Source organism: Lagopus muta, chromosome 19, assembly GCF_023343835.1.
Source record: "Lagopus muta isolate bLagMut1 chromosome 19, bLagMut1 primary, whole genome shotgun sequence".
NCBI lineage: Eukaryota > Metazoa > Chordata > Aves > Galliformes > Phasianidae > Lagopus > Lagopus muta.
Window position 1 is genome coordinate 3,620,458 of NC_064451.1, and position 27,813 is coordinate 3,648,270.

The 27,813-nt window shown below is 46.7% G+C and overlaps 1 protein-coding gene across 3 annotated transcripts; it reads left to right on the forward strand.

The window, feature by feature from the left end:
• The first annotated feature begins 13,232 nt into the window (after window positions 1-13,232).
• On the forward strand, window positions 13,233-25,013 carry LOC125702599 (CMP-N-acetylneuraminate-beta-galactosamide-alpha-2,3-sialyltransferase 4-like). Of its 3 annotated transcripts, none has more exons than XM_048966113.1 (12): window positions 13,233-13,482; window positions 13,573-13,835; window positions 18,076-18,130; window positions 18,586-18,666; window positions 18,798-18,854; window positions 19,565-19,692; window positions 20,306-20,369; window positions 21,193-21,288; window positions 21,824-22,016; window positions 22,364-22,492; window positions 23,939-24,085; window positions 24,467-25,013. In XM_048966113.1, exons 2-12 carry the CDS (start codon window positions 13,760-13,762, stop codon window positions 24,572-24,574), a joined length of 1,134 nt encoding a protein of 377 aa, XP_048822070.1. In that variant the 5' UTR covers window positions 13,233-13,482; window positions 13,573-13,759; the 3' UTR covers window positions 24,575-25,013. The 3 variants fall into 3 exon arrangements, with proteins under 3 accessions (XP_048822070.1, XP_048822069.1, XP_048822068.1); XM_048966112.1 differs by lacking the exon at window positions 13,573-13,835 and adding an exon at window positions 16,420-16,517 and having other exon boundaries at window positions 13,233-13,399; XM_048966111.1 differs by lacking the exon at window positions 13,233-13,482 and adding an exon at window positions 16,420-16,517 and having other exon boundaries at window positions 13,736-13,835.
• Window positions 25,014-27,813: the final 2,800 nt, after the last annotated feature.

Sequence of the window (27,813 nt, forward strand, 5' to 3'; positions counted from 1 at the left end):
CAGAAGGAGAGAAAGGCTGGAAGATGGTGTAGAAGATGGAAAGAGATCAGAGAGAGAAGAGCAGAGGTGTCAGGAACAGCATGTTTGATCTGGTCAAACACAGGTTGCTGTAGGAGAAGCTCCAGAGTGGTAAAACCTCAATGATTTTTATGATCCTATGAAAAGAGCTATGTGATTTTGGTCCTGAAGCACCTAGGGCAGGAACACGGTCAGATTAGAATTAGGAAAAGAGATTCCACCTGCTTACTGGTGGAATCTCTTACAGGAACAGAACAGAAAGTTTTGAGGTCTGAGCTCTTTCTCTCACATTTGCAATGACACGGACTGGCCTTCCTAACCCTGTCATCACTGTGCTCCCAGGCAGGGCACTGCTCCCTTCAGTCCTTCCTGTATTCTGGCCAGCTTCCTCATTCCTGATGCTCCTGAAAATCCCTTTGGGATCCTGCCAGAAAGTCAGTACATCTATGCTGGAAAGTAAAGCTATGATTGAAGCCATATAGCTCTAACGTGGCCAGGGAAAACACATTAGCAAATGTAAGAACCTGAGCTATCTGCCCGGGGTCCTGGTGCTATCGTATTTTCATTCCTCTGGGTTATCATTTCTTTCTTTCTAATTTACATCAAAATATGAAATAAACACATCTCCGTCTTGCTGTCTAAAGATGCCTGAAGAGATTAAGCTGCCATTTGGAATCTGGCTTAGTGATACAATTTGCACAGAGCATGTTTTCCCCTCCTGTCTGTTGCTCCTGTATCAGAGACATGTTAACCAGCACTTGCTTCTTCCCTTTTGCTTTGTATTTGCTTCATTCTCAGGTCTTTTGTGAAACTGGGACAAGTGCTTTCTGACAATCTGACTATGGATTTGAGGACTTTGATGGGAAGGCTCTTTACCAGTGTGTGTGAGCTGGGTTTAAATTTAAAGGAGCCATGAGTGCCTTGTCTGGCACAGGGCTACCACACCTGTCACAGCTTTGATTATTGCTGTTTGCCATGCTGGGAGGTGAATATGAGATGAATTAAGATTGGGGAACAGTCAGATCTAGGAATCAAGGTGATCCACACCTGGAAGTGGTAGGGAGTTATGGTTATATGTCTGCATTCCTGGCTGCTCCATCACTATGACATGCATGCTGGAGCAGCTCAACTTTCTCATGTACACAATCACTTGTATGTTGTCTGAAGCTCCTGACTCTTTGGACCCAAATTATTTTCACATACAGCATAGGAGAGAAGCTGGTGGGCAGGATCTGGCCTGAAAGGTGGTGGTCCTCAATCCACCCTTACCATAAACCCTAAGAAACGCTGTAATCCCAATTTGTGAGAACAGGAAACTGAGGCAAAGAGAGTGAAAGCGGCTGCCACAAACTCAAGGCATAAAGCCACGAAAAATATTTAGGAGTTTTAAGCACCTGGTGCTTTATTCAAAGTAAGTAAGATTCAACTGCTGAGCCTGAATGATGGGAGGATCCTTCCCCTGCCCTGAATAATGGGAGCATCTTTCCCCTGCCCTGACCCATGCATGCCCAGCCAGCACACAGGTATGTGCTCAGCGACTTACATGTCATCCCCTCCTGCCCTTGCCCTCTCCTTGTCCTGGAGCTCAGGAGACCACCCTAGAGCAAGTCTGTATGGGGAAGACAAGCTCTGCTAGGGCTGAAGTCCTCTTTTGTTACATACGTAGTGTGTCAGATACAATTTCCCCATCTGTGTTGAACCCCCTCCCCTTCCTGTAGGATCACCACGCTGAAAAGCTTACAGTGAACCGCTAAGTATCAGTATTTGCTTTCTCCAGAAAAGGTCAATGCCCAGCACTTCTGGGCAGTGGCACCATGACCTTTTCAAAGCACAGACAGATGGAAGTGGCTCTGTGGAGAAAGGCCAGGGCAGGAGGGCAGCTGGCAGCCTTTCCAGGAGTCTGTTTTAGTGGCAGAACATAAAAGTCTCCCAAACACATTCACATTTGCAGCCAGCTCCTCAGCTGTTCTCAGCTGGTTTACAGCCAGCGACTTCAGAGTGCTTGAAGCAGCATGAAGTCAACCTCCTTCTTCTGCACTGATCCTCCTATCTATAAGATGCTCCTCTAGTTCCTCCCCACTCTATGAGATTATCCAACCCAGCATGCTGCAAGCATCTGGTCAGAGAGTTATGCAGGGGGAATAAGGAATGGAGCCACGTCTGACTTCTGGGCCATCCACATCCACTGTCCCATGTCCTGTGTAATAAAGACAAAAGATGGAGTCCAGGGTTCTATCAGCCACATTTTTGGTGTGATTTTGGAGGTCCTGGTTGCAGGGTGAGACACAAAACTCTTTGCTCACTATTTGAACTCAATGGAACGCCTATCTCACTGCCTCACATGTTTAGTGAGAGGTTCATGCACAGCTAAACTGGGACCCAAATCTGGAGCTATTCCAGAGATGGAGAAAATAGACAAAGCAGATGCAGTGCCCTCAAGAGAGCACAGTTGGGTAAAATTGCCTTACTGGCCAAATGAGATGAAGCACGGAGTAAGTTTAATTTCTGTGTTACGTTCTTGTTAATAACAATATCTAATTAAGGCATCTGGCGACAAGTTAATGGACAGTAAAGGAAAAAATCAAGCAGGCATTATTGAATTTTTCTTTTAACTCCAGCTCTCTGGGTTTGAATGAATCCATCATCGGAGACAGTGCCTTGTTTGTCTGAATCTGACTTCAGCCCAGAAGTGTAAGTTGTAGCTTTATTGTCCAGGTCCTATCCCTTAAAATTAAACTCGTCATTCTCATGAAGATGATTGCTTGAAGGGGAGATTAACCTTTACGATGTGATGATGGAAGTTGTTGTTCATTTCAAGAGCCCATGAATATTATCAGGAGCTGGAAGTGATGAAAACTGGACTAAGATTTGGGGACAGAGATGAGAGGAGAAAATAGAGTTTGCCTTTAATTGGGCTCTTCTGATCCATTTTTTTCACATCTGATTTCACTGTGGTGCTATTATTAATTTAAGAAATGATTTGAAGGAGTCTTAAGTCTTATTTATATGTGTGTGCAGCATCTCATGCAGAAAGATCACTATCTCTGTCTAGGAACATCATGTGATCCTAAATAAAACATGGGTGTTTATCAATAGCATGTTGGCTACTTTTGTTTGTTATGTGCTGCACATTTCCTTTTCTCCTCTTCCTTCTGTCTTGAGAAAGAGACAACCAGGTTGTCCACAGGCTCTTGCAGCAGAAAAGCCCTTTGCCCTTTTCTTCCTGTTATCTTTGAAAATGGAAGACATCAAGGCTGTGCATATCAATATTGCAAGCCCTGGCCCCATGGATTGTGCCTACACCACCACCCAAAGGCAAAACACTGGCCTGGGCAGTCCAATCAGGGTTAGCTCCATGCTGAGGGAAGGAAGCAATGTTTCTAGGACAGCTCAAGCGTGGCAAATCTTAACCCTCACCAAAGGTTGTCTGAACCCAGCAAGGACAGGAGACTTATAGCCCTGACTAAACAGTTCTGTGTAAAGTGACACTGAGCTGTTTTTGAGCTCCTCTGTATGTGATTGATCTCCTGTAACAGGACACGTGCAATTAACCAGCAGCTTTGCTATTAATAAATATCTCTGAGTATATGGATAAAATGAATTGGGGTCTCTGCGGATTATTACCTTTCTCTACCTGACACCTCTTTAGATGAATGACACGGAGAAAAAAGAGAATCCTAACAGTATATAATTGAGTGTGTATTAGGGTTTATGAAGAGATTCTTACAATAACTGTCATGTTCCACCTGACGGAGTAGCTGTTATGTGAACATGCCAAAGTACCACTTTCCTTGCTGTGATCTTTGTTCTCACTTGCTTTCTCTGCATTAGCTTAAAATCTCCTTTAGCCAGTGTCACTGAATGCAACCTGAGTAATGGCTTGAGTGGAAAATAAGGATGGGAATAAAGAATGAGACGAACATTTACTGTCAGAGGCCTCAAATTGGGCACCAAAATAAAAGGAGACCCACTGTTCCAGAGGCAGAGAGCTCCTGCTGCTTCCACCAGTGACAGCTTCTCTGGAAATCAGGACACATCGATTTATATCCTGCCGCTGTGCTAGGCATTGTCAAGCCTCTGCTCCAAAGGGGACAGCTAGAACAGGTGGATGAAGCACCGGAAAGAAATGAAGGCACCAAACACAGAAAGAACTGAGACCACCCTGTGCCAAGGGAGAGGGGAAGATTTGCTTTCACACTCATCGAGGCTGTGTTGTGTGTCTTTGGCTGCTCCAACCTCCAACAGAGATGTTTGCTGCTATATATTAATAAAATATATTTGTGCTGATAAAATGAACTCCTATTTGGATGTGGCAATGTTTAAAGAAAATGCACAGCTCACAAGCAGCCCTGCAGCCTGGGAACAGGGCTGATAAACACAGACACAAGCCTTTCCCCTGGCCTGGCAATGGTTGGAGTTACAGGCAGACTGCTTCCATCTCCCTGTGGACACATGTCCCAAGATGATTTACAAAGGGATTCACTGCCTTTGCAGCCCTTCTGTCCTTTCACATCCAACAGCAAGGAGGACTCTGCCTGTTCATCCCAACCATCCCTTCCCTTCATTATCCCTGCTCTCCCTCTTCACCCCAGCCTTTTTTTTTCACTGCTGCCCAGCATCTTTCCATCCTGTTTTCCTTCTCTGACCTCCCTTTCTCCCTTTCCTCCTCATTCACTTGTCTCACCATCAAGCCTCCCACAGCTACAGACCTGCCAGCAGGTCTTGCATGCAATGGGGCTGAGGGATGCAATGTCACTTTCTGCCCCTCCATGTCCCCCTGCCTACTCCCCACTGATCTATTGAGGAGGACAGGTAACCTCAGCCAGAAAGACAGATGCCATAATTACATTCCCCTTTCCAGCAGCTTTTTCCCCTTACTTCTTCCTGATGGAAATCATGGGCAAGAAAAATCTATTATTACTCTCCAAATCATATCAAATATTTATCAGGGTAATTCTCTAGTTATCACCACCGATTGCAAGCCTTAGTCACGTAGTAAATCTTGTTAGTGTCATCTCTGGGAACGTGTCTCGTCTGTCTCTGCAGCCGAGTGCTGCATAAACCAGGTTGCCCCAGGGGAACTGGGCTTATGGGAAAGGCAATGGAGAAGGAGGTGGTGAAGGCGATCAAAGATGGTCACAGACTTCCCGACTCCCCTCGCTCCTAGGATGCAAGATGGGGGCTGATAAGGACGGGGCTGAGAGCAGGCAGGATGTGTGTGGGAAGGGGACGCTTGCTGGTGTGATGACTCCCTGATTTGTCAGTCTCTGGCAGTAGGGCTATTGGCTCAATTACATGATTATTCTTAGGGGTCCTGTAAGTCAGGGCAACCTTGACATCTCTGCCAGGCATGCCAAGGACTCTCTCCTTCCACCCATTGCAGAAAGCACTAACAAATGCAGCCCCTCTAGCTGTGCTTTTTTTGTTGCCGTTGTTGTTGGCACCAAAATGTTTCCAGATTGCACCTATTTTTAAACTCTTTATTGGGTCAGATCTGGACAGCTTGGAGACTTCAGCTCTTCCCTCTTTTTACCCCTGTGCACATAACTTATTGCTGCAAAGGGAAGAAAAGAGCAACAAATTTCTTCTGCCAGAACCAATCAATCTGGCACCTGTCATCAGCATCACAGCAGCTATAAAATATTTAATTTCTTAATGATGAATTGGCAGATTGTTTAAAAAAGACAACAAGGAAACAAAGAAAAGGAAGCAGACACTCACAATCTGCAGTCACACTCTCTGCCAGACTGAGCCTTTGGAGCTGATAGCAGGAATGTGTTTTTACACCCAAGCTACCTGAGACTACTGCCTATTAATAAAGCTCTACCGGTTGTTCTGGGGACGTTTCTGCTGATATAGGCAGTCACTGAACCCTTGACTTGCTGTCCCAAAGTCCCACCACTGATTCCTGACAAGACTCAGTCTTCAAAGGAATCTCTTTTTCAGAAAACAGAAATCAGCTCCTTAATGGCTTTCCTTCCTCAGGAGCTGTTGCAGCAGTATAAATAAGGGAAAGAAGTGACCAGGCTGGGTCAGAGCACAGGTCCATCTAGCCAGGTATTCTGTCTCCATCAATGGCCAAGAGTGGATGCTTTAGGAAACATACAGGAATAGGTCAATCATAGAGTGCTATTTCTCTAGCAGCCTCCAGCAATCTGCAGTCCAGGGAGATCTGTATGGTTTCCACCTCCAACTGGAATTTTCTTCCACAAACTTGCCTAGTCTTTTTTTAAACTCATGAAAACTTTCAGCATCCACAAAATCTTCACTCTGTCCCACAGTTCTGAATGGAGCTGTGTGTCTTACTTTGTTTTCTGCATATCACCTCCTAATTTTACTTGATGCTCCCAGTCCTTGCATTAAAGAGACAGTGAAAAATCATCCTCTCTTCAACTCCCATCCTTTGGACATGCTTGGCTCACAAAACAGGGAGCAGCACAGGGATGCCTGGAGTCTGGAATTACTAGGCCTGATTTCACAGGGAATGTCAGCTGGAGTGTGCCTGTGGACACCTTGTGTCTCTGTATTTCCAATTGTGAGCTTGGAGGAGATGCTGAGCCCGTATCCATTTTACAGCCTCTTTGCAAACATGGGAGATGGTGCTGGAGGCAGTTAGTCATTCAGCTGATAGAATTGCTCTGAAGAGGAGATGGCACAAAACCCAAGTCCCGTGGCTGAAGTTATAGGAACTACTTACAGGACTTAAAAAATACATCCCTGTCCCCTTACGAATTTATTCCCATTTCTATGGCACCTCAGTAAATCCTCTAAATACACAGGCAAGCAAACTGCCTGCCCAAAGACCTCCTTTCAATGCAGCCTGTTCTAGTGGGCTTCATGTCAAACACAGTGTTGTTTTGGTGGTTTTCTTCGTTTGATCAACTTCTAAGTCCTGTTCTTGGAACCTTTTAATTACAAGAAACATAAGCTTTCACTAAGGCAAACGCAAACTTTTATCCATCATAGCAGTGAAGAGAAGTTGAAAGCAGGAGTTCCTCCAAAAACCTGGGGAAATGAAGAGGATGTGAACATTCATACTTCTCAAAGCTTATTATTTGTAAGTCAGTCTCATGACTCGAAGCAGTGGCGTGACCGAACCTACACTGTTCATCTGGGCTGGGGGAGCACACTGGGAAGTTTGGCAGACGCAAGTGGGTGGCTGGCAACTTGCACGGAGAGCCTTCGTGCTTTCTCCTCTGCCTCTCCTTGCAGTGGGTGCGGAATGAGGGCTCTGACAGACATCCACGGTGGGATCAGCCAGTTGTGGTGGGATAGCAGTGTCTGTTAGATATTGAGTGGCATGAAACGTCTTAGCTAAAAAAGCTCAATTCACCAGATTTCTGGCAGAGCCTTCAAGCTCTGTCTGCTCTGATGATTTGTTTCAGCCCTCCTGCAGACATCCTGTGTAAATACACTGAACAAAAGCTACCACTTGTAAGGCAAGGGCTTAACCTGCTTTCAAGAGGGGTCAGTGCAATTAAGAGCAGCACCCATCACTGCCAGGAGTTCATGATGGCACACTGCTACTCCAGACCTCCCCCATCCCTGTTAGTGTGGGTCTGCTCTAGGGCAAAGTGAGGTTTCCCCCAGCTCCTGTGCAGAGTCTCTGAACCGCAGAAGGATGTTTCGCTATGCACCAAAGCACACTGTGCTCCTAAGGGCTGGTTGCTTTGGCACAGGGATAAGACGAAATCAAAGGCCTCCACTTTTGTGTCAGACAGCTCTTTTCCCCATTAACTCTGGATCTGTCTTCTACAGATGGTGTTTAAAGAGAAGTTTGCTCCATTGATCCTGCCTAATATCTCTTTGAGAGTTTTGAATGGAAAACATGCCGCTTATCTCTAATCAAAGCTGTGTTTTTATCTGCCTCTGGGCCAAAGCCCTGCAACAGGCTTGGTCCTTACATAGAACTTGACTCTGAGCAGATGTGGGGCTGCCTGCTACCTTTTTGGGTATGCAAAAGGTAATTTCCCCACTGGAAAACTGTCCTCAGGGACAAGGGAGCAGAGCCGGCAGATCAATAAGGAAGCTTTACTTAGGGCACAAGAGCTCTCCATCCCCAGGTGTAGCAAATCAGGAAAGGAAGGCATGAGTCTGGCATGGCTGAACCAGGACTGGCTGGTCAAACTGGAGAGCAAGAAGGAAATGCACAGGCAGTGGAAGCAGGGGCAGGTAACCTGGGAGAAATACGGGGATGCTGTGAGGCTGTGTAGGATGGGGTCAGAAAGGCCAAGGACCAACTGGAAATGGACTTGGCAAGGGATGCAAAGAACAATAAGAAAGGCTTCTACAGGTACATCAACCAGAAAAATAAAATCCAGGAGGGCATACCCTCCACAGTAAGCAATATAAGCAGGTAGTAACAATGGACATGGAGAAAGCAGAGGTACTTAACAACTTTTTTGCCTCAGTCTTCATTGGCAACTGCTCTTCTCACAGCCCTCAAGCAGATGGGTAGAAGGTTGGAGCAAAGTCTGTAAGTGAAGATCAGATTCATGGCCACCTGAGGAACCTGAACATCTATAAGTCTATGAGTCCTGATGAGATGGATCCCAGAGTTCTGAGGAAATTAGGTGATGTAGTCTCCAGGCCCCTCTCAGTGATGTTTGATGGCAGTCAGGTGAACTACTCAGTATAGGAGAGACTTAAACCTGTTGTAGCATGTTTAGAGAAGGGCCACCAAAATGATCCAAGGGATGGAATACCTCCTTTACAAGGGCAGGCTGAGAGAGCTGGGGCTGTGCAGCCTGGAAAAGAGGTGGCTCGAGGATGAGCTGAGAGCAGCCTGTCAAGGGGCTGTAAAAAAGAAGGGGACAGACTATTTAGCAGGTCCTGTTGTGACAGGACAAGCGGAGACAGTTTCAAACTAAAAGAGGGGAGATTTAGGTTGAATAGAAGGAAAAAGCTTTTTATGATAAGTGTGGTGAAGCACTGGCACAGGTTGCCCTGAGAGGTGGTGAATTTCCTATCCCTGGAGACAGCCAAGGTCAGGCTGGATTGGGCTCTCAGCACCAGACTGAACTGTAGGTGTCCCTGTTCATTGCAGGGGAGTTGGACTAGATGACCTTTAAGGGTCCCTTCCAACTCAAATAATTATATGTTTCCATGAATTAGAAACCAGCAATCCAGCAACTCTTAGCTACCTCACTGCAGCACAGTAGTCTGAAGAGGGATCTCTTTCCCATCTACTAAAATAGACACCACCGCCAGCAAAAAAATACTGGGAAGAGTGACTCAAAGCGGGGGAAGGAAGAGGGATAGGGCCGATGGGTAGCTAGACACCCACATCAGGAGAGCATCTAAGCAAAACTGCTTGCATCCTACTGTTGTCAATGTGATTTCAAAGCATATGCTTAAGTTGAGAAGGGACCGAGAGAATGGTTAGTCGTAGGAAGCTTTTGGCTCACAGCAGAAGACACATGGAGGGTATTCTTGCAGTGGGCAGTCTCAGTACCCTTTCTATCACAGTGCATTTCCATAAAGCTTTAGCAAAGAGCAAGAGGTTAAAGAAACCCTCCCTTTCCTTCTTGTTCCCCCTACTCAGCCCTGGCCTGAAGGCATCTCTTGCCCTTGACTTCTTGCCAGGCTGCCTAGCTGGAAACCTTCCTCCAGATGGAGCAGGCTAGGAGAGGTAAGGAAATGCGAAGAGAAAAGAAATGAAAACATATGGATATTTCTAATTTTGCTAATGTTTTTGATGTCATTTAAACCACCAGGAAAGAAAAAAAAGTAAGGAAAATATGATTCCACTCTAATGCTTTTTACATTCATTTGTATTTGCATAAATTTCTTCTCAGTAGAATTTTCTTTCAGGATCTGGATGAGGTAGATTCTTTATTTTATTATTTGATTCAAAAGAACCTATTTTCTCCCAAATACCTTTTTTTTTTTTTTTTTTCATTAAAAGTAATAACCAAACACAGCCAGTCAAAGCCATGCATTGCAGTGAAAATAGAAAGATACACAAATACACAGCCTGAAAAAGCAGCTTCCCAGGAAAGTAAATTCTCTCCCTCATCCACCTCTGTGTGCAAGCTTCATCACTGCCAGGGATTTTATCAAGAATCATAAAGCTTCTCTTTGGGAGCCACACAAAGCACAGGGTGGAGCATGGCGTGGGATTGCAGAGCCCGGCCTGGAGCAGGTTGGCATTTTGGCGACACACAAACCTCTGTGACTAACACAGCCTGGATGGGAGCTGGCTGGGGAAGGAGGTAGGGATGGCAAGGAGTCAGAAGTCACCTTTCTGCCCCCAAAGTCCCTTGCAGTGCTGGGGTGGGGGGGAGCGAAGTGAGGCCTTCCCAGGGGAAGCCATGGCCTGCAGGGCCACATGCTGTCAGGGGAATGGCAGCAGAGCAGCCTGCCGCATGACTGCAAGGAGGATGAAGCAGGGGCTGAGGGCCTCTGCCAGGTGGGTTACAGGTGAGCAAACATTCTTTGGGGCTGTGGTTGGCAGGGGGGTGGTGCAGACCCCCGGGGGGGGCTCACAATGCCTGGCCAAGGAGCAGGGCTGCACCAAGGGCCGTGTCACACTGCGCCGTGTGACTGCAGGCCTCACTTCCTTCCCCACAGGAGAGATATTCCAGGCCGCAGTTATTACAGCACTGTAACCCAGACCCCGCTGGTACGTACCCCACTGCTTATCCTTCCTGCCATCAGACAGCTTCATTTCCCTCTCCTCTGGCGATTTATTTTACTTGTATTGTATCGTTGTGAAACCAGGAGCACGCCGTGCTGCTGCTGGCTCTGGCCCTGCAGTGGAGCTGCTCACAGCGTCCACTTTTCGGCCCCAAACACGCAGGGCTGGACCTGGGTTCAGCTGTTCTTCAAAACACATGGTGCCATATGAGATTTTTTTTCCTCACATCACTCTCCAGTCCATTCCTCCTGCTTCATCTTCCCATGGGCTTAGCTGGACAGTCTGCCCCAGGACATGGTAAGGGCAAGCAGGCTGGCAGGAACTCCAGGAGGGGACTTTTGGATGTGCATAATGTCCCCTCTGCTTGTGTCAGCCTGGGCTGCAGGCAGGGACATGTGGGAAAGCACGTGCACAGCCCAGGGCTTCAAGAGCCAGCTTCTGCCGCAGGGTCTGACAGTGCATGTGGATCCTTCCTCCTGTCCTGCAGGGCTTCTGCCCTGAATCCTTAGGTTAGCTCATTTCTCCTATGTAGCAGCTTGTATTTTTCTTTTCTGAATAAGTTGTGTCTAGGTTAGGCTCCAGGGCCTGCCTGTGTGCCTTGCTGCTTTTCCAAGGTTTGGGAGTAAGAAAGGACAGAGCCGCAGAGGGCAGGATGAATTGCCACAGTGAGGCTGGCAGGCTGACATCAGAGCAGCGGGAGAAAACAACAGCTCTGAAGGAGGGTCTCCTTTGGAGCTGTGCCCTGGAGGGAGTAGGGGAATGGGAAAGAGCAAGACAGCAGTAGCAGTGTGGGGAGACAGGAGTCATGCTGGCTGCTGAGGGAAAGCAAATTTGTCTGGCTGCAGAGAGACAAGGCTGCAGCACCCCGAGGTGCCTTTTCCCAGCAAGGAGCCAGTCTGGAGCCAGCTAAAGAAACACAGCAATGTCAGTGGCCCCAAGGGCTGCCAGCCATGTGCTCTGTCCTCTCTATGCTGTGCATAGTGTAGAGCTCCTCTGTTCCTAGATTTACAGCTGGATGTCCCCTTCCCAGATCTCCTACGGAGGCCATAGACCACGCTGTGCATGCTGCTTGCTGCTGCCATCACTGATTGGGGCACTTTGTAGCTGTCACCATAGGTGCTGTCAAGGCATCGTTATGCCATTTGCTCACATTGTTAATGAGTGCTCTCGTCCATGGATGCGCTCAGCAGCGTGGCACAGTGCCTGCTGACAGGAGCTGAGGACATGCCACAGCTGGAACAGGGCTTCTTCAGCAGAGAGGAAGCCATGCTGGGACATATGGAGGATGGGGAATTTTCCAGGTGAATCGGAGGGCAAAATTCCCATTTTTCACTCCTCGACTCCTTTTCTGGTGAACTCCTTGTTATTCCCCTCTGAGATCTTGGTAGTCTTTTGATGGTCTTAGGAGATGTTGGGCTGATTTCGGGGCCAGAGCTGAAGGGTGCTGAGACTGCAGAAGCATTTTGTCTGGAGCTTTTACTCACATTTTCCCATCACACCTCAGCTCTGTAGTATGACATGCTGGGATTCAGGGGCCTCATTGCAGAAGGGAGCAGGGCACAGATCCTGCCTGCCTTCCTTCTCCCCAGCCCTATGCAATTCTCTGTACGTTTTCTGTTTCATATTTTAATAATGCAAAGCCAGCAGAAGAGTGAAACCCAAGTTGGAGTAGGGTAGGTGTGGCTGCTTTCCTGCCTCTGTGCATGGGTGTCTGCCGGGAATGAGAACATGCTCAGGGCAGGTGCACTGCACTGATGGGGTGCTCCCTGCAAAATCCCCCAAGAATGCATCTGTGGATCCTTCCAGTCTCCCTTTTCCTTCAGTAAAACCTCACTTTAAGCCACAGCAAGCTGTAATAAAGCTGTGCTGGCCATGGCACCCTCTGGTCTCACATTCTGATCTACAGCACAGCCACCGAGCTGACTTTCTGCAGCAGGGGGAGCAGCTGCACACCGGTGGGAGCATCGCGACGCAGGACTGTCCTGAGACACCTCTGGGTGCGGGTGTTCATATGCGGCAGCGGCCACAGGACTTGGTACTCCTGGGTGATCAGTGCTGGGAGCTGAGCACACCCGGGAGCGCTGGGGTTTTGCTCACCGTTTCCTCACCCTCTGTGAGTTTTGGCAGCAGGGAGATACTGCAGTGCACACTTAAAGCACACGATGGCACTGCAGGAGCGCATAACTGCCTCGGCCCTCCTCTGCAGCTCAACTGGTTTTCTTAGCAAAACTCCGGCAGGTGCAGAGACTTTCCAGGGACGAGGTGCAGAGAGAGCTCTGGGGGACTTGACAGCGCAGTGCTGTCCCCTGCTAGGGCAAAACTTGGAGTCCAGGCTGCTGCCTGCCTCTACATCATCACTCCATCACCATGGGGCAGGAGGAGCCACAAGAGTACACAATGCTGCAATGGGCGTGACTGACATCTTCCAAAATGCAGTGATGATGACCCAAACAAACCTTCCCCAGAGAGACCAGCTGTGCTTAGTTAGGTGACCAGACAGGTGCAGAGCTAATCTGGGCTATAGCATTTAAAAGCTAATATGCACCAAGTGTACTCACCTGAGTGCACTGAGGGTTTCTATCCTTGCCTTGAGTCCCTATAGCTGCCTTGACTGTTTCAGCTCATGCAGGTGGAGAGGTGGTCTTCAGATACACAATGGCCAGAAGCAAGCCCCGGTGCAAGTCTTGCATGATAACGTCCTGCTGGCTGGCTCCTGAGGCTTGGAAGAGAGTGAGCACATATGTTAGTTCGTTGGTTCCTTAAGCTACCAATCCTCCAGCCAAAAAACAGGGAGAGGTGTAGAGAGGAACAGAAAGGCTGTAATGGTATTGCCACAGAGCATGTGCTCTTTCCTGAAATAGTCCTTTAAAAAATACCTGCGTGTGACAGTTCTGATATTTAGCTGTTCTTTGCAGACAAGACCTTCCTGCTGAACTGAAGAAGTATACATGCAGCAAGTTCTGCCCAGATCACATAAATACGTGAAACACTGTGGTCACCTTTAGGTTTCTTGAATTATCAGGTGGATGGCTTTGCTTTTCCTCCTCCTGTTATCCCTCTGTGAAAAGAAGTTATCCTCAGGACTTTTCCATAAGGCAGAAGATGTGTACCCAGAATGAAAAGCACAAAGTCAGCATCAGAAGAGAAGAAAGCTCTTCCATGAGAAAAGGATGGAGAGGTTTGGTTTCTACAGCTCTCTGGATGGAGCACTCTTTGCTTGATATCTCCCTGCTTTAAATGCAGCTGATTGATTTACTTTCTCCTTTTCTGCCTGTTTATTTTAATAGATTTTTTTTTTTTTGAACTTAAAGCAAAATGTTCCACTCTCTCCACCCACCCCCCTGGAACTAAATGTTGATGGTTTTTTTTTCAGTGGTTATAATTTGATTTCTGCCTCTCCTGCTGGGCTGATGTGAGAGAAACAACATTTAGAGAAGTAGATTTAAATACAAAAAAAAATGGAGCAGGGGAGGTAGAGGCTGGGAGTGGTGTGGGAAGAAGGAAAGAGAAGCAACGAGAATGAACTCTCGTTTTCTAGGCCGTTTTCTCGAGTTTGCAATCTCTGATGGGCAAAAATCCCAGTACAGCTCAACTAATCAATTGCTCTCTGAAGAATAGAAAATGCCTTGTCTCTTTAGGTATTTTTGTGTTATTCTTGGCCTGCTGCAGTGACTCATTGTAGCTGCTCTGTGCCAACGATTTCAGGTTTGTAGCCTCTTTCAGAGGTAGGGAATTGTGATCATCTCCACTTCGCAAGCGGAGAAACTGAGGCAGGTGTCAATTGGTTCCTTCCCCTTCAGATCGTGGGACAGTGGTTCAATCGGCACACATAATCCAGGCGGCATTTTCAGCAGCGCTCAGCTCTTTCCTTAGACAAAAGGAGGTTTTCAGGCTTAGCAACGTTAACATTGAGCAGCAAGTTTTCAAAAGAATCCAGCAGCTCCTCCACTCTTGGAGTGCCTTAAGGACAAGCTCCTGCTTTTGCTAACAGGAACGGCTGTTCTTCCTTTACCAAAAACCTGACCTTTCATTCCTAGGCACGGAATTAAAGATTTCATCATATTTTTTTAATAGTTTTTAAAGGGTTAGCATCTCTCCTTTTTTTCCTCCTTGTTTCTCCTGGTTTCTGGGGACGTGGTTAATGATTGTTTCTGTGCATATCTGAAGTGAATAGCTTTTCTAAATATTTTTTTCCTTCCTCCAAAATACATAATCGAGATCGTCTGCTGCAGTTTATATTTCCTGCTGTGGAGACAAACACCTTAATTAGAATGGCAGGGAGGAAAAAGAACATCATACAGAAAAATAAAGCAGCTCTGTGAAAAGAAACCTGAAAAGCTTGAGAGAAGTAGAAATGGGCAAATGAAGCCCCTTGGCAGGCAGGAGGCATCTTGCACAAACAAGTGCGTGTACTCACAGCAGCTGTGGGGATTGCTTTGCTCAATGCAAGGAAGGAGGCAGAGGTGGAAGCCTGGCTGCACTGAGTAGTGCTGAGTTTCTGTCAGGCAATGAGAGCTGTCCTCAAACTGCTCGACCTCCTGCAGCTCCTGCTCTGTCTGCAGGGCAGATGTGTGGCTTGGTTTCAGTAATTCTGTTGGGAGAATGAAGGGGAAAGGGGATCTTCTTTCACTGTTGTACCTGCCTTGGCCGTGTCTCTTTCCTTCACTTAAAAGGGAAGGGTTACGTTAATCCCTGGTGGTTTCTGCAATTCATTATGGGATTTCTTGTACATGCTGGCCCTCTTTTACAAGCCTTGGGGAAATTACAGCAGAAGACAGCAGCAAGAAATGCCTACATTTCCCAGGCTGGTATTAACTCTAGGGATGTACGAGAGGGATACACATACAAAGTTGTTTCTTAGTCCTTAAGATTGTGTGAATAGGAGAAAAGTCTACCATCTGTATAACTCAGAGCACAGTGTGAGCCTGTAGGGAAGTGGGGTAAGAGACCTCTTGTTTTCCTTAGACTTTGTAAGCAGCAGCCTGTGAAGGGCATGCATTCAACCCACTCCCTTATCCGTAGCAGGTCTGCAGCCAGAGCAGATGAGCTGGCTCTCTCTATGTCCCTATCTTAATATCTTTATGGGAAACCTTCCCAGTTCCCTTCCCTGAAAGTACATCCACCCAGAAAAACACCTTGCAAGTACTTCTCTGCTGCCCAGCTGAGATTTGTATCCATCTCGTTGAGGATAATTAGATGGTCACCAGATGAGGAAGCTCAGCACTCACTTTCTGCACCATCCCTCCAAGAGAGAAGTGTATTATTCTTGTTTTTCATCAGCCTGAGCTGGTAATTGTCTATGTGAACTGTGGTGCTGTCCCTATATAATTAAGGCTGTCATTCAGACTCATACATCTAAACACTACAAACTCCACAGCTTAGGAGGATCGATCACAGGACTTTAATGGCAGTCAAAGCGGCACTTTGTGGACTCTCTTTTTTTGTCAGTGGAACAAACTGTGGGGCTTGAGGCTGAAACATCCTTGGGATGGTGGTGAGGTGCTTCCAGTCCTCACTGGACACACAGCTGTGATGCCAGGCCCTGTGCAGGCAGTGGGAGCTGCACTGATCCTGATCAATGTGATGTGGGTCTTGTGGGTCACTGGACAGAGCATGGGGGTACCTATGCTATGTGAACAGAGGCATAGCATTGGGAAATCTAGGCTTGTGAGACAAGCACACAGCCTGCCTACCTGTGCAAAAGTACTGCTAAATGAAAGCTCATTAGTCTTGTTTGACTGATGTCATCTGCTGTTTTGCAGGATGTTCATGAAGGCAAGCATGAATGCCATAGCTGTAGTCAGAAGACTCTTCCTTGTCCTCTTCCAGTGCAAAAAGCTGCTGTTCTTGCTCTGTGTGGGTAAGAAAACCTCAACATGTGCTAAGCCCTGCTGTTTCCCACCAGCACTCATTGCTGTGTCTCTCAACCCAGCCTTCCTGGGTTGGGGCTGTATGGAGTGAGATGCTCCTCATGCATGTCTTCGCTGGAGAGACTCCAATCATGGGTGTGACATAAGGGAGGGAGGGAAAGGACATCATTCCATAAATCCCCCCACACACAGCCGTGGGTATCACCACAGGCTGAGATGAAGATCTGTGAACTTAAATTCCAAGGCATAGGGATCAGCAACAGGGACATGGGCACAGTCATAGTGTCCCCCTTTCACTTCATGTACATCTGTCAGCTGTGCTCCCAAATGCTGCACCCCGTCCTGCAAATTGGACCCACCATGTGCAGCTCTGTGTGCAGCAGCTCTGCTCTCCTGTGCGTGGGCCTTGCACTCACATTTGTCACTCACCTCCAAGAGAGGCATGAGATGTGCCTGTTTTGGGTGAATTTTTGGAAAACTGAGTCATTCTGGATGTCTCAGGGGAGGGGAGAGAGCAGAAAAGCATCTGAAAGGTGAACTTTTTTCCCCAAGTATGAAAGTTCCTCTGTTTTGCACTAGTAGGTGTTGACTCAGTGAATTCTCCCCTACATTAATATTTATAAATATTTAAAACTCCAGGACAAGGCCTGCCTCCTGTATGCTATGTGTGCACAGGGCTGTGGAGGCTGGGGCAAGGTTAATGTGCTTCTGTGATACTCAGACTGAATTCCTGGGGTGAGGGGAAAGTCTGGCAGTCACCTTTTGATAAATGCTGCTGTGATCTTAGCAAGATCATGGTCCAGTAGTGGGTGTTTACCTGCGTTGTGTGTATGCATGCAGCAGTGCAGAAATAACTGGCTGATGAAAGTCTCTGTGTGGTGAGTGTAGGAAGTCTGGGAGAGACCATGTTGCAGTGTCTATATTGAGTGTATGTCACTGCTTGTGTTCTCCCACCAGAAGAAGGAAAACTAATTCTAATTTCATGCCATCATTGGGAGGCCACTTGTTTGTCACAGAAAAAAAAAATCACTGCTGCTTAATGACCAAGATGAGACCATTGTCATTTTCATAAAAAGGAAAGAGCTATCACCGTGCACAGTGACATAATGACAGTTTTGTGGTACAATATGGGAAGTGCTGAGGAAAGTAAAATTTAACTTTTATCTACGATCAGAGTGGATTCTTTACTAATGGTGAAAAGAAAAAAAGAAAAAACAAATGCTGAAAAATCCTTATCCTTGTGTGCCAGCATGAGCACAGCAGCACCTTTGTGAAGCCAGCAAGAGCTGGGCACAACAATGGGCTAGGAGAAGGGTCAGACCCCAGAGCCTGTCCCAATCAGAGACCCACAGGGGTCACGGGGAAATCCTACCCCTTCCCCAGGTCTTAGAGCAGTGTCTGTGGTGTTCATTCTTGCCCATTTTGTGCTCTGTGTCACATCAACAGAAGGGTGCATGGAGGAGCCTTTCCCTGCTGCATCCACAGTCCCAAATTCATGCATGTGGAGCAGGGCATTCAGAGCAAGCCAGGTTTCATTGCCTTCTGCAGGTCTGTGTGTGAAGAGCCTGTACAATGTGACGAACACACTTAGCAGGCATACTGAGTAAGTTACCTCTCCTTTCATTTTCTGACTTTGGTGCTACTTGTGGTCTGTGGTGGGGCACAACTCAGTATGCTGGGAAGCAGATTTATCCTTCCTCCCAGGGTAAAACCTGGATGAGAAACAATTCCCCAGTAAAGTCTGAGTTGTTGGGGACTTGGAGGACTGTGTTCTGCCTGGCAGTGGCTGGAGAGTAGGATAAAACAGCATTAGTGAGCCTGGAGATGTCATAGCTAGAACACAGAGATTCCCTGGTGTTCATGGTCACTGGCAGGGTGTCTTGTGGATGCCTCATGGTGTTCTTTGTCTGCCTCTATATGGAGGAAAGAGCAATGCTCGCTAATGATGTTCTAAAATTCAACCTCAAGGCTCTAAGCAGCTTGACCTAACTTTGGTATTACCTCTCCAGAGATCTTTTTTTTTTTTCATCTAAATTAATCTGTGTTTCTCTTGAATAGAAATGGAACCCTTTACATGGTCTTTGGCGGGGACCTGTTCATGGACACCAGTGGTCAGGAGCTGGGAGACAGAACAACATGGTCAGGAGCTCAAAACCCTCCTTTTGTAGACACCTTTAGGAGGCCTCCTGAACTGTCCCTGATTCTCAGGCTATGGTCTAAGGCTTGAGAGCATTCAGGAAGAGCTAATAAGAACCTTGTTTCTTTCGCAGGAGGCACGTTGGTGCTTGCCGAAGACGCTTTGTGTGGAGAAAACCTTTTCTTAGAAGGTTTGTGAGCTGCCTCATTTGCTTGGGGAATTACTGTGAGATGATGAGTCAGTGTTTGAGTGGCTACTGTTTGGTGGAAACTGGCAGTTTGGGGTTTATGGGCAGATATGCAGAAAGGGAAGCAGAGCTGACTCTTGCACAGTTGCATCTTGGCACCATAACAAGTGAGTCAAAAGACCAGCAGGAAATGCAATGCAGATGTGTGTGCAGAATGTCCTCCAAAGGGCAAGCAAAGAGAAAGAGATGTGCAACTGAAATGGTTGTGTGCAGTCAGGCTTTGTCATGAGTGTTGTAAGAGTTTGTCGTGGGTGTTATGAGTTTTGTCATGAAGTGAATGAATAAATGAAATTGGAAACCTAAATGAAATTCTCCCCTTCTCACCTCTTGTAAATAAACAATGAAACAATGAGTAGGCATTCCCTGAACCTGTACGGAGAGAGGAATGAGTGAGAAGGGAGAGGAACTGGGAGGTGGGGCAGAACTGGAGGGGAAATGAGATTTTTGCTGTCACTGCTGCCTGAAAGATGACTTAGAAACAGTGGTAGATTTTAAAAATGTGGGACATTTCTGGGAAGTACTTCAGGGTAGCTTGGTAGATTTCCAAAGCTCTTCATTATTCAGCCTGCTTCAGCTGTACCAGTCCTGTGTCTGATACTGCTTTGACAGCTCTGCTTGTCCATAAACTGCTGTCTGTCTGTATCTCTCATTAGGTTTAAATCTCACTGGGAGCCTTTCCTGACCAGCAAATCCATATACTCACTCCTGGACAGGCCTTTTAAACAGGAGCTTGACAAAGTTCTGTGGCTCCATAAACTTCCTTTTGGGCTGCACAGCTCAGGTATTGAAATACTCTGTCCTTGGTGTTGCACCACTGTGTGGACTCAGTGGAGCTGGAGAGCCTCTTTCACATGGAGCAGCCTGCAGTGCTGCAGGGGAGATGGAAATACGGCTGAGAAACACACCAAGGGAAATCTGGACTGACTGGATGGGGTTGCCTTTGAGAAATAGTGGTCTTAGAGAAATGGGGACAGTGCTTTAACTCCTGGCTGTAGCTGTGCCAGGAGAGATGGAAAGGGGAAGGCTGACAAATGTTATTGTGGATGGAGCAGGAGGCATTGCAGAAGTTATCAAATGCTAATAGAGAGAAGATATTGGGTGAGTTGGTACCTGTTGGCTTTTCCCGTGCAAGGTACTACATACCAGCTTCAATAGCACTGAAAAGTGCATGCCTTTCATGTGGAAAAAATGCCTAGTTTGGACAGTGTTGGGTAAGTGAAGGTTGTAAGAGTGGTGTTTGAACAGGCTGTCCCATGTAAATTGTCCTGGGATTGTATATAGGGATGAAACCTGTCTCTTTAGAGCAGAAGAAAGAGGAGGTTAGTCTATTGGTAGTCGGGGGAGGGGGTCACAATTTTTCCCTGAAGATGATTCTTCAACTTTTTGTCTTCTAGTTCTCTCTGCTTTTAGCACATTGCAGCTTCTTCCAGAGCAGGACTTGCCTGGATCCTTTGGCCGGTATGAAGTCTGGGCTGGAGATTGAAGCTGGGGAACACGTTTGTCAGGGAAGTGATAGCTACATTGAGAGTCATGGTCTCTGCAGCTATTGGAAGTTCTCTCTCTTGGTGTTTGACTTCACAGTCTTTCTGCCTCTTATTCCTGCCACTCTTCATCTCCTCTCTCAGTAGGTTTCTCTTTCTGTCCCTTTTAAATGTACCCTTTCAAGCAGCTCTCATACTGAATGATGAACTTAAGCTGCTAGCTCATAGCTCCCTCCCTTTAACTTCTGTCATACCCTGAGTTCTTTTCTCCGTGTTGCCCTGTCCCATCTATTTTCCCTTGCTAACTCCATCCCAAGCATGACAGGCTGGGAGTTGGGTGAATCCCTCAGGTGCACCTGCCCACATTCAGGGGGAGCAGGAACTGAAGTGTCCTGTCTGCAGCAGATGCTTACAAGCACTTTTATTTAGACCCTTTTTGTGACCTTCCTCTCCCTGATACACCCCGTGCCTCCAGCAGAAGTCTGCCCATATAATTATTGCTCTGCTGGGTATCCACACTTGACTTTCTATTTCCTCAGTGCTTTGTTCACTCCAGCCAACTAGGGGTCCCACCTCCAGCATGTTGATGATATCCCATTGCCTTTGTGAATGTGTAAGCACATTCCACTGTACTTTCCAAGACAAATACCACCTGGCTAGGAAGAATCCAGAGTCGTACTAGTCAGGGCTTCTCTCCTCTAGTATCACCCTCAGGGATGAGACTCTCAGGGGATTCTAAACTAACCTGGTGGAGAAATTTGTCAGAGAACTTCATCTCTTGCTGTCTATTATTTTGCCAGTTTATGGTGCCAAAGGTGCATTGTGGTTGGCAATGGCTACTCCGTCCATGGGCAGCACTTTGGGAAAATGATTGACTCTCATCATGTTATCATAAGGTACTAAATCATGACTAAAATATTAATGATTAATCAGAGACTGAAGAATGATAATGTGTATGTGATGTTCTTGTTTGGGAAACATAGCATCTAAGATCTAGCTACCCAGGTAATCACATAACTTTCTTGCAGTTTGTAGTCAGGCACAGGCATTGCAGAAGCTACAAACTGTACTCCTCATTCACAAATGTTGTACCTGGGACTGGATAGCCATCTCCAGCTCAGTGGAGTGGCAAGGAATCTTTGCACTGCAACCTCACATTCAACTTAGCTCTGACTTAAGCAAATCATTTCATGTGCCTTATGTCACTCTCTGAAAAATAGTGGTTGCCTGCCACTATCATCTGCCTTTTTATTGCAAAAGAGGAACTCCTGGGATATCTGATGAGGTGGTCCATACTGTGGAACTAGGCTGTGAGTGGACTCCTCATGTGAGTTCACGTAGTCAGTCTTGCATCTGACAGCAACTCTCTACAGTTGGGAACAGGTAATACTGAAATGATACAAATCCAGCCCTTCTGGCTTTGATTCTCAGATTAAATGATGCTCCAGTAAAAGAGTACAAGAAGGATGTGGGAGAAAGAACCAGCATTCGTCTCTTCTTCCCTGAATCAGCTCTGCCCAACCCTCTGGAAAACAGTGACAACAATACACTGATGGTGTTTGTCCCATTCAAGCCTTTGGATTTTTTATGGCTGAGGGAAGTATTGCTGAAAACAAAGAACAAGGTGAGGTGTCTTTAATGATGGATGGTTGAAACCAGGTTATTTGTAGTCACATACTCAATAGCTCTCATAATCATGTCTTTCAAATATTTAATGAGCCACACAAGGCACTCACACAAGGTGCACCTGAGACCTTATTTGTCACCAATTGGACCCAGTCACACCTAGATTGCAGATGGGTGCATGAGAACGAGTGGAAAAGACCAGGAGATGCTTTATTCCTCCAAACTCTCAGTCCTTCTGAGCATCCAGCCAGGGCAACAGGCCACAATTAACTCAGGCTTCTTTCTCCTGGCAGGGTTTGGTGATACTGGACACGTCTTGAGTACCTCTCTGCCTTTCTCCTACAGACAAAGGAGGGATTTTGGCGCCAGCCTCCCCAGGAGTGGAACTGGAACATCTCTCAGCTACGTATTCTCAATCCATATGTCACCTATGAGGCAACATTCAAGCTGCTGCAGCTGAATGCATCAAGTAGGGTATGCGATTGTGCTGGAGAGCAAACAGATGACTATCAACTATCAGTGTTGTCTTGCCTAATATCTCAGTGCTTCAGTGCCACATAAGGGGAAGGAAAACATATTCGTTACATCAGCCGGTCCATTTCCCTAGTAAATGTGTAGCCATCTTTTACTTCAGGATGGTGTTTTGGGTTTTGAGCCCTGTCTCTTCAAAGAAAAGAACACTTTTCCTGCTTGTCACAACAGCACAGTGTTACTCTAATTCCAGTCTGCCCTGTAATCCTTTGCCACTTTGAATTCAAGTAACTTTTCAGAGTTGAGTTTCTGGCCGTAATTCTAGACCTCAGGACACCTGCTTCTCTAGCGATTAGCAGCTTTGTCATAAAGCTCTTTCATACATGTTCCTGTGATTTTCCTGTCTCTAGACCATTACTGATAATTAGCTAGCATATTGAGAGGAATTTTGGTCGGCATTCCTTAAAACATTCAGGTCTTGCAGATCTCTGGCCTGAGGCTGGCTGTTATGCCCACTACTTTGGGAATGCAAATTTCCCCTTCACTGCACAATGGAGGATTACTTCATTAATGAATCTACTTTGTCTGCAGTCCCGACGATCTTTGTGATGGTGCTGTGCAATCTTTAATTAACTTTAAGCCTGCTGGGCACCACCAGGATGTTTATAATCTGCAACAAAAGCAGGAGAAGCTTGAAGGCCTGGTGTGGTGAAATAACCTTGTCCAAGGTCATGCACTAACTTGGCTGGGGCTGCAAGTAGGTGCCAAGTCTCTTGACTGCTGAAGCAGTGCTGTAAAAAAGTACATTTCCCTGCTAAACTGCTTGGAAAGTGTGAAGTGGAGAAATCCAGAGGAGGAGTGCTAAGTGCTCAGCTAAGCTTGAGGGACCAGCTCAGCCACTCACAGTTTGGTGGCTGTTCTGCACCGTCACAAGATTGTTAAGGCAAGGTCTCAGCTGGTACGTGGCCATGTTAGTTTTGTGTGAGCAGAGGGAAGATTTGTAACACGTAGGCCAGTGACAGGAATTTAATGCATGGATGAGAAGTGAGGTTTCACACGAAGGCCCCCAGCAGGGAACACACACATAGTGGCACACAGAAATGAAAGAGATGTGGGGACTTAGTGCAGGCTTAATTATAGATGTGGTCTTCTTAAAAAGCGTGCTTCCATCCAAAAGCTTTTTCATTTCCATGGAGCTCTACGTTTTATAACCTCAGAGGCTGTACACTCCTGAGTCCCCATCTTCTGCAGCATCTCCTCGTATGATGCTCCTTGTTTGAGTTCTGGGAGTGCTGTCCAGGCACCTGTTCTGTTTTATTTATGTATTTTTTTCCTGCGTGGAGTGTGAAGGAAGCTACTGGTCCCAGCTGCAAAGGTGTTGCTGATGTCAGTTTTGTAAAAGTATGAGTTTGAAATGCTAAACAGATGTTCTCTCTTTTCCCTTCCCAGAGATATGCCACCACGGGAATCATTGCTTTGAACTTAGCCCTCCATCTGTGCCAAGAGGTCAACATTGCAGGCTTTGGTTACCCTGGCAACCATGACACTACTACACCAATACATTATTACAATACTGGTCTCTCACGGAAAAACGAGGTAGAAAATGCTTTCTCTTCAATCTAAGGTGTGCTCCATAGGGGAACCCACTGGAAAAAGCTGGGCTAAAGGAGCTGTGAGCTTTGGTAGTTATCACCAATGTTATGGAAATTAGAATCATAGAATCCTTAGAGTTGGAAGGGATCTTTTTAGAGGTCATCTAGACCAACTCCTCTGTAAGTGCTGGGGTATGTTTTCTTCCCAAAACTGCTTGAAAACAGATGCTGGCTCCCTCATGGTGCCTTTCATCTGTCCTAGTTTGCTGACTAGTGTCCTGTGCAGTGGGGCTGCAAGTTGGGTCAGGCAGGATCAGTGCATTTCAGGGAGAATGAGAGGCATTGTAAGGATTAACCTGTAACTTTGGCTCTCTCGTCCCTGCAGCTCTTTCAGCATAATCTCACAGCTGAGAGGAACTGGCTTCTGAAAATGATTGAGTGGGGAGTGATTGCTGACTTAACCAGCCATACCTTCCAGACCCAGAACGACTGAGAGGAGGCCATGCTACTTGCTGTCCCCATCCAGACACCTCACTTGGGCTTTGCCCTTGTTCCATCCTTCTTCCAGGTTGTTTTGAGCATGTTGTAGTACACTCTTTCCCAGGTGGAAAGGGAGGTTAAACCCTGAGATTCAGAGCACTTTCTTCATCCTTCATTTGCCTCTAGCTTCCACCACTGCCTGCTATAGTGGAGGATGTGGAGTGTTGCACAACACTTCTTCCTTGGGTAATCTCCTCCTGCTTTGTGATCAGCCATCCTGTACTCACTGAGCTGTTTGTGAAAAGCACAAGACTTAGATGCCAAACTGGTCTGCAGGCCCTGAGAAACTCAGGAGCGAAAGTGCAGTGCTTACCCTGAGATTTCAGACTCCTTCATGCACAAAGTGGAGAATAAAGTTACACCCATCGCTTTGGAAAAGGACTAGGTTGAAAACAGAGAGTTTTAGTGTCTCACTAATTGTTGGGAAATGTTAATGTCTGCAGTAAACACCAAAAAAATTGTTTCTTTTATTGTTCTGTTAGAGAATAAATGCACTTCTGTTTTCAAGGAGTTGGCACTGTCTTGTGGGAGGGGGATTCCTCATAGGGACAGGTAAGTTACCTTAGTTACCTTAAAATCCCCTCTGAGATGTTATGGGTTTGTGGACCCATGTAGTCCCCTTTATCTTCCTCCCAGCACACTGCTCAGAGCTTTGCGTGCCTCCTGCTGATCATTCAGAGAATAGAGCCACCCTGCAGGTCTGCTTTGTGTGCTGAAGGTCTTCCACATGTAAGAAACCTCATTAAAAGCTGCACCTATCTGCAGCTGGCTCGTATCCACATCCTACCCCTGTGGCCACATCTTCTCACTACAGCTTTCTTCCAGGATGATGCTACACCATATCATCCTTTCTTTACTGCTTTCTTCCTGACCTTTTATCGTCAGGGATTCACCTCAGGTGGTGACTCCCCAGAATGTTACTTGGAGAAACAGCCTACAGCGTGAAGTTGAGCTGATGGTGATATTGGTATAACCCTTTTGTTGCAGCCATTTCAGCCAGGTCCACATTGAAAGGCAGCTTCTCCTGCACAGCTTTTAAGAGTAAGCTCTAAGGGCGGAATTGGCTTAACTTGTATCAGGCTGCATGTGTCTTATGCTGAGTTTTCAGCATTACTACACTACCCATATAACTGCTGACACTTCCTACATCAGGCAAAGCTTCTGTTTTCCCTCCCACTTCCTTCCTTCCCCTCTCTGCTGTGGTCAGGCTTTCAGGGTACTTTCCATGCCATTCAATTCCCGGGTAACTTCCAGTGTCTCATCCCTCTTTCCTGAAGGCTTTCTCTAACACCTTCTCATGATCTCATGAAGAGTTGATTCCCTTCATGTTGCTCTGGCTGCTTTTCCCTTTTGCTCAGACTTTTGCTCAGACCGGTTCCTCCTCTAAAGCTGAAATGGTTTTGCCCTGGACCTGCATGCAATTATGGCCAAAGAAATGCTGACAAATATCTCCCAGAGCTGCCTTGCCTTGTGGAAGAACCGAGGCCTCACTGCAGCTCAGTTTGAGAAAAGGCACTTGAAGGCTAAAAGGGGATGACCTAATCTTGCACATGCAAACAGAACGGAACTGAGCTTGGGAGAAAAAAAAGCTGTTTCAATAAGTTTCTCTTTACTGTATAAACATTGGCTTCGGGTTATGTTCTGAAAACAAATAAATCTTTACTCTCTACCCAGCACACAATAACCATACAGATTCTGCTGGGTTCCAAAAATATGATGTTCCTGAATGTTTACAGATATGCATTTGGCTCTGGCTCAAACTGTTCCAGAAGTTGTTGCTCTGTATGCAGTGGCAGTGGGCTCTGGGCTATATGGAAAATTGCTACTCTGTGTTCTTCTCTTGGTAAAAGGGCGTCGAAGTTTGAGTGTCTAAAAGCTGGCGTATAAAGCGTGCTACCAGCCAACCCCAGGAGATGGCTACGTTTTCTCTCTAGTTAACACACACAAGAACCTCACAGTGCTTCGTAGGAGCTGCGTTTGCACTTTATGCTGCAGTCATTGCAACATTTTCCTGTTGTGTAGTGACAAGTCATGGGAGCAAAACCATAAACACCAGGCTCAGGAGTCTTAGCGCTCGTCACAGTCATCAAGGCTGAGAGCTGCAGTCCTCCATGCCTGCTAGTCTATATAGATCCCTGCCCTACAGCTTGCTTGTTATTATCGAGAGAACTGAGGGAAAGGAGGTGGAATAAGTAGGATAAATCAGAGCCACGGTAATACAGAACATATGTGAATGAGGCTACCAGGTACCATAAGGATGTAATGGAGGGGGAAAGAAAAGGAAAATGAGTCCTATTACTCAAGTAGCAAAAGCTAGCATCCTTCTCAGGGCTGCAGGAGGGCACCTGCACTCCCTCCCAGCACAGTACATTCATGCCAGGCATTGCAAACAGCCCTGTATGGACAGTGACAGCGAGTCCCCAGCTCTGCAGTCAAGGGGTGACCACAGCAGAAGGGCTGGGAGCTGCTGGGCTGTGAGGTGCCTGCCTGCTTGTCCTTAAGGAACAGGGGAGCTCCCAGCCTCTGTCATGGCTGCCTGGCAGCACTTGGCAGGTGAGTCTGCATGCCTCCACCATCTGTGTGAAATCCTTCCAACCATTTCAACTGAACATTGACTTGTGTAAAATGTAGGGCTCCTAAATGACCTGACATAGTCCATATGGAGTACCTGCCACAGATAGTGACTGCCTTGACACTGATTAATCACTTCCTTTAGTCGTATATTTGTCCCTGGTTACCTGACACAGTTCTTCCCTAATAGCTTTTGAATAGATCTGGGGTATTCATATGACCTTGGCTTTGGGGAATAGCCCATCTGATGACACACATTACCTACTTCAATGTAGGCTCAGCTGCTTTCAATCAAACTAAGTTGGACAGTAGTTTTTGGTTTTATATCTTTCCTCTCTGTACACCCAGACCTGTCCTCTTCCCAGTGGGAAAGACCTTAGCTCTACTGGATCATGCTTTGTTTTGGGTGGCCCCATTTGCAATTGGCTTGGTCTGTGCCACACAGCACGTGCAGACCATCTCTGATCCCACCTTCTCGTCCTTACCTGACACCTACAGGCATGCAGTCTGCACCACTGATGCCCCTTGCTTTGATCCCAGCAGTTAAATCACCTGTAACTGGAATCAATCATTGCTCAGAGAGAGGCCAATTTTTCTAAACCCCCAAACTAAAAGCAGATT

Coding starts and splice junctions, on each gene's coding strand:
- LOC125702599 (XM_048966111.1), top strand. Junction 21,289..21,823: donor TCTCATCATGTTATCATAAG/GTACTAAATCAT, acceptor TTTGATTCTCAG/ATTAAATGATGCTCCAGTAA. Junction 22,017..22,363: donor TGCTGAAAACAAAGAACAAG/GTGAGGTGTCTT, acceptor TTTCTCCTACAG/ACAAAGGAGGGATTTTGGCG.